At 53.6% G+C, this 8,071-nt stretch overlaps 1 protein-coding gene across 2 annotated transcripts; it reads left to right on the top strand.

Annotated features, from left to right (window-relative positions):
• Positions 1-268: 268 nt before the first annotated feature.
• Positions 269-6,035, top strand: EGR3 (early growth response 3). Of its 2 annotated transcripts, none has more exons than XM_010365386.2 (2): positions 269-955; positions 2,251-6,035. In XM_010365386.2, exons 1-2 carry the CDS (start codon positions 802-804, stop codon positions 3,258-3,260), a joined length of 1,164 nt encoding a protein of 387 aa, XP_010363688.1. In that variant the 5' UTR covers positions 269-801; the 3' UTR covers positions 3,261-6,035. The 2 variants fall into 2 exon arrangements, with proteins under 2 accessions (XP_010363688.1, XP_030794107.1); XM_030938247.1 differs by lacking the exon at positions 269-955 and adding an exon at positions 1,930-1,990.
• The last annotated feature ends 2,036 nt before the right edge of the window (positions 6,036-8,071 follow it).

Genomic DNA, 8,071 nt, shown 5'->3' with positions numbered 1-8,071 from the left:
GCGCTTTGCATGCAGCTGTAACCTTCTTTCCTCTCTCTCGCATTCTTCTTCTTTCTTCTCCCTTTCTATCTTTTTTTCAAGAGCCGCGAGCGGTGCGGGCGCCGCACGTTGGCTGCGGCCCGCTTCCTGCTTTCTAATGTTCCATTGTGAGGAGCTTCCATTGTGACGTCGCGCCCCTTCGGCTGGGCTTTGTCTGTCCATATATGGGCAGCTACGTCACGGAGCTTTCCCGGGGCTCAGATAAATAGGCTGGTGGAGTTCCCTGGCCGGGAGCTTTTGGGCAGCAGTGAGCTTGCTAGGAAGCGGCGGGGCTGGTGGTGGTGGTAGCGGCGGCGGCAGCGGCGGCAGAGGCGGCGGCGGCGGCGGCGGTGGCGGTGGCGGTGGCGGTGGCGGTGGCAGATCGGGGGGCGGGGGGGCGGCGGGCGCGTGTCTGTTTGCGAGATCAATACTGAGGCCGCGTCCGACCCCCTTGAGCCGAGATCCCCTCAGCCCAGCCCCCACCCCACCCCTCGCACACGCCCCACCCCCCCCCCCCCACGACCCAGCCTCTTACCGCACCAGCTGAGGCACCCAAGAGGATTACCCCCTGGGGCCCCCTCCCGCCCCCCAAAAAAGAGAAGATCCCCTCTCCTGGCCCATCCCTTCCCTTCTTCCCTCCCCCCTCCCCCCGAACTTTCCCTCTCGCATGCTTTTCCCCTGCACCACGGATCGCCTCTCGGATGCCGCTTGCCTGGAAGCTGCGTTAGGAGCGAGCGGCGGCGGTGGCGGCGGTGGCGGCGGCGGCGGCAGCTCGGGAGTGCTATGACCGGCAAACTCGCCGAGAAGCTGCCGGTGACCATGAGCAGTTTGCTAAACCAACTGCCTGACAATCTGTACCCCGAGGAGATCCCCAGCGCGCTCAACCTCTTCTCCGGCAGCAGCGACTCGGTAGTCCATTACAATCAGATGGCTACAGGTAAGGGCGGCGGGGAGGCGGCGAGGCAGCGAGGAAGGAAGGGGAAAGGAAGAGGAGGAGGGGACGACCTGGTGATGGATGGATGGATGGATGGATGGATGGATGGATGGATGGATGGATAAATGGATGGAGAGATGGGGGCGCGCTGAGAATTTTGCGGGGGGCGAGTTGCTTTTCCCACCCACTCCTCCCGCCCTCCTCGATCGAGAAGGCTAGGTTGGCGACGCCACGGTAGAGGCTTCGGTTCTCCCGGGTGGGGGCAGCCGCCGACCGGAGGGAGGTAGGTGCGAGCGGCTCTGGGGTTCTCCCTCACCACGCAGGGGGCCCGATCGCCGGGCTACGCGCAAGGCGTGGTGCTGTCGCCCCCTTCCCGGGAGGAGCTCGGCGTCTTTTTCACCCGCGCTCTCCCCCCTTACTCCCTCAGCCTCCCACCCGGGATGGAGCCATGTGCGGCGTGGAGTCCCCGCGGTGGGAGAGGTACTGCGACGCTGCCTTTCCGGGGCGTTCAGCAAAGCCGTGGGGGTGTGGGGACGGCGGGGAGAAGGAGGGGGCTCACCCGCGGGGTGAGGGCCTGCCACGGGGAATGATCTCGGGGCCGGGGAGCTGGGGAAGGGCGGCCGCTCCCGCCATGGAGACACCGGCCGGTTTTCCGCCGCTCTCCACCCTCCCTAGCTGGGGCTAGGCTTTTCCCCTTCAGCAAGAGCCTAAAGCTCCTTCATGCCGAGGAGGCTGGGGCTGGGGTAGGTGAAGGGAGAGCTCCCTTTGAGGGCGGCACCCTTCTACGCTCCGAGGACAAAGCGTCGGAGCGCTCTGGGTCGGCGACCCGGGAGCAGCGCGCGTGGGGGGCATCGCCGGGGAGGGAAAGGCGCGGCGTCCTGGAGCGGACAGGGCCAAGGGAAGAGGCCGAGTTGTGTGCGGTGGAGAGCGAGAGCCCAGCGCGCTCCGGGTCTGAAACTACCTGTAGCTGCAGCTACCTGCCCGCCCCACCTCGGGAAGAACAACAATGCTTCTCGCGCGCGCGCGCGTGTGTGTGTGGTACGTGAGTGTGTGCGCGGCTTGTGCGGTGTGTGTGCAGCAGCCACTCCACACCCGGATCCGTAGTATTTTGCTATATCCAGGTTGCGCCGGGGAGCGCGGCACCGCCCGCTTTGCGCCGGGCTCAGCGTTCCTCTTACCCCATGCGCTACGCACTCCACCCGGCCGCACCCTCCGCACCTGGGCAAGGACCTGGGCCCCGTGGCCCGGAGCCGGCTCGGCTTCACTCACCCCTCCCCTCTCTCCCCCGCTCTCCGCAGAGAATGTAATGGACATCGGTCTGACCAACGAGAAGCCCAACCCGGAACTCTCTTACTCCGGCTCCTTCCAGCCAGCCCCCGGCAACAAGACCGTGACCTACTTGGGAAAGTTCGCCTTCGACTCCCCTTCCAACTGGTGCCAGGACAACATCATTAGCCTCATGAGCGCCGGCATCTTGGGGGTGCCCCCGGCTTCAGGGGCGCTCAGCACGCAGACGTCCACTGCCAGCATGGTGCAGCCACCGCAGGGTGACGTGGAGGCCATGTATCCGGCGCTACCCCCCTACTCCAACTGCGGCGACCTCTACTCAGAGCCCGTGTCTTTCCACGATCCGCAGGGCAACCCCGGGCTCGCCTATTCCCCCCAGGATTACCAATCGGCCAAGCCGGCGTTGGACAGCAATCTCTTCCCCATGATTCCTGACTACAACCTGTACCACCACCCCAACGACATGGGCTCTATTCCGGAGCACAAGCCCTTTCAGGGTATGGACCCCATCCGGGTCAACCCGCCCCCTATTACCCCTCTGGAGACCATCAAGGCATTCAAAGACAAGCAGATCCACCCGGGCTTTGGCAGCCTGCCCCAGCCGCCGCTCACCCTCAAGCCCATCCGGCCCCGCAAGTACCCCAACCGGCCTAGCAAGACCCCGCTCCACGAACGGCCCCACGCGTGCCCGGCGGAGGGCTGCGACCGCCGTTTCAGCCGTTCGGACGAGCTGACCCGGCACCTGCGCATCCACACTGGCCACAAGCCTTTCCAGTGCCGAATCTGCATGCGGAGCTTCAGCCGCAGCGACCACCTCACCACTCACATCCGCACTCATACGGGCGAGAAGCCCTTTGCCTGCGAGTTCTGCGGTCGCAAGTTTGCGCGCAGCGACGAGCGCAAGCGCCACGCCAAGATCCACCTCAAGCAAAAGGAGAAGAAGGCGGAGAAGGGAGGTGCACCCTCTGCATCCTCAGCGCCCCCGGTGTCGCTGGCCCCAGTGGTCACCACCTGCGCCTGAGGATCGGGCCCCCAGATCCCCACTTTTCCCCTCCAGTGCCTCCCGGCTGCTAGCCTGAAAGCAGCGGGAAAGCCAGCCACGGAGGCGCAGGGGCCGCGCCCTGGCCTCTCCATGGACGTGCGGCCCCTTGCTCCCCTTCGATGCCCCGGGTTCCCAACCTTTCACGCCGGCTAGCGGTCAGGGGCCAGGGCTGGACGCGCCTTCCCCTCGCGGTCCCCCACTGAGCCAAGGCGTGGGGGCGGAAAGGTGGCGTCTAGCCCGCTTTGTTCAGTTCGGATCGCCTTGATCCAGGGGCCGCCGGGCCGCGCCAAGGACCTGCAAGGGACTGAAGGCGGAGCCCATTCAACCCTCGCCCGACCCAAACACCTCATTGTTTCCCCCACGTCTCCCTCTGTACCCCCTCGAAGACTCGAGAGGGGGAGGGGGTAAGGAGCGCACCAAAGCGCAGAGCTTGCTGCCCGCCGCACGCACGCGCGCCTGCGTGCGGGGTTGCGCGCGAGTGTGTGCGTGCTCGCGTGTGTGTGTATGTGCGTGTGTGAGTGTGTGTGTGCGCGCGCAAGCGTGTGTGTGTAAGACTCTTGAGCTGAACTGGGCTGTGTTTACCCCAAACTCTTCCCCACCTCGGGTCCCCAAGCCGCTGGAAGATATCCCAGGCTGGGGGTCCGCACGTGGCTGGAAGAGGTGGTCTTCCATCCGCTCTGAAATCATGTTTCTTAGAGAAATGCCTCGGATGCCGCCGACGCGGTGCTGCTGCCGCCGCTTCGGGTTTGGCCCCTCAGAACCCCTCCTTTTCTGAGCGCTTCCCTCTTAGGCCTCAGGGCAGTTTGATCTGTGGGGAGAAAGAGCAGCCATCGCTGAATCTGCCTTTTAAAATATATGTGTATTTTCCTAGCCCCACTCTAAGAAATCCACGTTCCTGAGTTTGCCCTCTGCCCTCCCCCTTCTTCCCCTTCTCCCCTCTAAACCTTCTCCTATCTCTTTCAAAATCTTTTCCCAGAAAGGCAGGCTTCAACCAGCCACTCCAGCTTTGTGTCTTCTCTCAATTACATAGCAATTTCTCCTTCCCACCATCATGGGGAAGCTGGCTCTGCTTTTGCCCTTTGTCATCACCAACACAACAGATAGAATTTAAATATATGTATATGGTGTGTGTGTTTATGTATGTGTATGTATATGCATGCATGTGTATAAAAATGCACATGCATACATACACATAACATACACACAATATGTATTCCTAGCAAAATAAAATCTCTAAGGTACTTGGTTATCCAGTGCAGTGCACCGGAATAAAGAGAATTTGTAGGCGTATACAGCTTTAAATGATTTATTTTTTACGAAAATGTTAACTGATGAGATTATATCTACATACGTGTGTTATGTGTGTGGATGTAGATACACACATATCCGTACATATACGTGAGTGTACATGTGTACACATATACACATATATGTACAGATATGTGTGTATACACATATACGCGTCTCTGTCCAAAATTTCCTCAAAGATATGAGGATTTTTTCATGAATCCATGTTGATGAATGAGGTGTCTCCTTTCCATACCCAGTCTCACCTTCTCCCCACCCTACCTCACCTCTTCTCAGGCACCCCTCTTTCCCAGCTGTCCTGCCAACCCTTCTCGCACAGGGTGGCTCCTTAGAAGTGGAGTAGTAGGGAAGGTTGCTCTCTGCCACAGCTTCCAGCGCGGTCTTGACTGAATGTACTGTTCCTGTTAGCGTTATTTCTCCTGTGGTCAGTAAGCTGCCCAGAGAGAAGGAACAAAGGTCTGGAGTTTACAGAATGTCTGTTTTTAAAGTCACTTTATGCGTTTTCCACTTTTTTTTTTTTTTTTTTTAAGGAAAAGAAGTACCATTTTTGTTTTGTTTTGTTTTGATTTTTGGTGGTGGATAAATAATACTAAAAGGACTCTAGTGAAAAGGGGGGAAATCGAAGAGCAGGGGGTTGTGAATATCCAGGTACTTGGACTTTTTGTAGAAGGAGAGAGAAGAAGATGAAGTTTGCCAGGAGGGCCCATATTTTTTCAGCTGAAGGGTAAAATCTTTCTTTGCAGAGACAGTATTTTGCTGAATACTTTTTATAATGTGATGATTATTAAAAAAGCAAAAATTTTGGTCACTTCCAAGCTAGAAGGAGGAATCAGATACCCTTTAATATTTTTTCCTCGCTCCTTCTGGTATATGCATGTCACTGCATGATAATTGAGTTTTCCTTTGTTTTAATAAAACTGTTCTCAGACATTAAGCTAAACTAAGAGAAAAATAACTTTGTTGCCAAAAGGTTGTGCTATCCAGATTTTTTATATGTCTGCATGTTTTAAAAAAAAAAAAAGCAACAAAAGAAAATGCACTCTAACTTATGTGAACTGAGAGAAAAAAAATCAGGTTTTAAACAGGAAAACCTATGGGGAATGATATTTTTTGAAAGACTTTTGTATAAAGTTGAGTACTTAGAAAAAAGACAAACCAGATGTAATATATTTTGTGGATGTTTTTATTTCTTGGATTTATAGTACCTTATACTAAGGTTAAAAAAAATATGCTTGATATTGTGAAAAGGTGAAATTCTTCACCAACATTTCATTTGCTCCTTTGTCATATTGTAATGCCAATATAATATAGTTAATGAAAACAGCATTTTTAAAAACCGAAATATTGAAATGGTGTAATGTTGTACCATTTGCACTGTGAGCAAATGCTAATACAGTAAATATATTGTGTTTGCTGACAATCAGCCGGCCTATAAATCTCCTTATTTTATTTCTTGTTTTTATAGCATAAAGCTTTAGTTTGGCCTGGTTTTTGTCTTGGTTTGTTTTTGGCTGGTGATTTGTTTGATAGGTTGTTACGCCTGGTTGTGCCATTCTTCCTCTGAAAACTCTCAAAGTGGAAATGTGGAACTTGGTGTTATTGGAAGCAGGTCAGAATTTTGTGCAAGGTTCTGGTGTTTCAAATAGTTTTTAGTGTTTACTGTGGTACCAGGAAAATAGGCTTTCCCTCCACCCTTCTGTAAGCCTCACACTGCCAGAGGGGTTAGGCGGACGGGTTAGGTAAATTCATGGGAGTCAGGGCTGGTGACTGGGAATCTTCTAGAACCTTCTTTCCAGTTTCCAATGGATATTTGGGGGTAGAAAGGAGGAGATCTCCTGGTTTATTAACAGTTGCTCTAGAGACAGTCCTAGGGAACGCCAGAACAGGACACTGGAGGGCCTGTCAGCCACACTGAGTAGTTCTCTTGCCAAAGCTTTCGAAGCCTGAAAAGCAGGTGGAGACTTGACCAAGGTTCTTCAGGGTTGGCAAGATGACCAGAGAGATTGGCAGCTCTTCTGTGGTCAGATCACTGGAAAAAATCAGATTTTAAACTTCTACAACTTTAATCCCGCTTGGACTGGATTCCTCTAGGCCTCACTATTTGGAGCTGCCTGGTAAAGGTGAACCTCACTGAAAACCAGCGCCTATGAATGACCCAGGGATCCAATGCCTTGAAAGGAAGAAAGAATATTTGGGATTTGGAGAACACACGGGGAATGTTTGCATAGCCTCAAACTGCCGTACCTTATGATTTCTACCTCCCATAAAAGCAATGCTTCTCCTATCCTCCAAGCTGTCTTTCCTAGAACATTCCTCCTCCTTAACTTAGTTTATTTGCCAGCCCTAGAGCTGTCTCCATTTCTCTTGAGGAAAATGTATCCTCCACTTCCTTCTTGTGTCTGCGTCTCTATTTTGCACCCCTCACCTTGTTCCCCATAGTCCTTAGAAGACTTTATCCCTTGAGGCTTATTCTAGAGCTGTCTTTGGACAAGTCATTCCTTGCTGCCTCCCCTTCTTCCTGCCTGCCCTCTAAAAAAAAACTCACCTGGGTTCCTCTGCAGTTCATTTCACATGTGATCTGCCTCATCCAGGTTTAGGGGCCTGGTGTATAATGCTGTGCTATGTAAATGCCCCACCAGATTGTGACTGGGGTCTGTGTCTCAGACCCTGAGGTGCAAACCAGGTCAGCCACAAAGCAACAGAAATGCCGTGTCCCTGCTCAGAAACTGCTCTTCGGCACCCCCAAGGCAGGCCCACCACAGAGAAAAATATGGGTGGTATTTCTGGTTGGCTATAGTTACCAAGAAGTTGAGGCCAGACCTGGGTGGAGGAGGTAGGCTGTGGCCCTAGAAAAGAATGTTTTTGAAGTGAGAGATGAAGAAGGAGAATGCAGTATGGAATCTTAAATTTTCCCACCCACACAATTTTAGGTCACCGGCTGCCATCATGAATTCCCTTCTCTTACTTCATGAAACTTAAATTTCAGACTGAGGCTTCAATAGCCTCATAGAAGTATCCTTCCTTTTTAACAGAGGGAATCCAAGATGGCAGAAAGGTCCTGACAATTGAGCATATAGTCCATCTCTTTGCTAAACTAGATGTTTCCTTCCAGATTTCTATGTTTCTCAAGTGAGTAGTATGGGAGGAAGATACTGTCCCTGAGTGTCTTCATAGTCAGCATCCAGCCCCACCTGCACCTTCTCCAATCAAACCAGGCCTTCGGTGTTACACTTTCATCAGCAGTGTACTATGCTGCATGATTAACAAACTCACTATCCATTGGTGGATATTACTCAACCCAACCTGGTTCAACCACTGGGTTACTTGGCAATATGGCAGTCCGCCTGGCTGGCACCAACCCTGTGTGGTGTAATCACTGATTCACACTTTGTAGCTAGATAAGACTGTCCCAGATAGCATCACACCAGCTACCCAACCCGCCTGGGTTTTGTAAATATGGGGAGAGGAGACTCAACCCTGAA

Source organism: Rhinopithecus roxellana, chromosome 9 (assembly GCF_007565055.1).
Source record: "Rhinopithecus roxellana isolate Shanxi Qingling chromosome 9, ASM756505v1, whole genome shotgun sequence".
Classification (NCBI taxonomy): domain Eukaryota; kingdom Metazoa; phylum Chordata; class Mammalia; order Primates; family Cercopithecidae; genus Rhinopithecus; species Rhinopithecus roxellana.
Note: the sequence above shows the minus strand (reverse complement) of the source record. Positions and strands in the feature narration are given on the sequence as shown.

What these genes read in the sequence shown, in the direction of transcription:
- EGR3 (XM_010365386.2), top strand. Translation starts at nt 802, where the DNA reads ATGACCGGCAAACTCGCCGAGAAGCTGCCGGTGACCATGAGCAGTTTG. An exon ending in TTACAATCAGATGGCTACAG is followed by an intron (nt 956 to 2,250) that starts GTAAGGGCGGCG and finishes CGCTCTCCGCAG; the next exon opens with AGAATGTAATGGACATCGGT.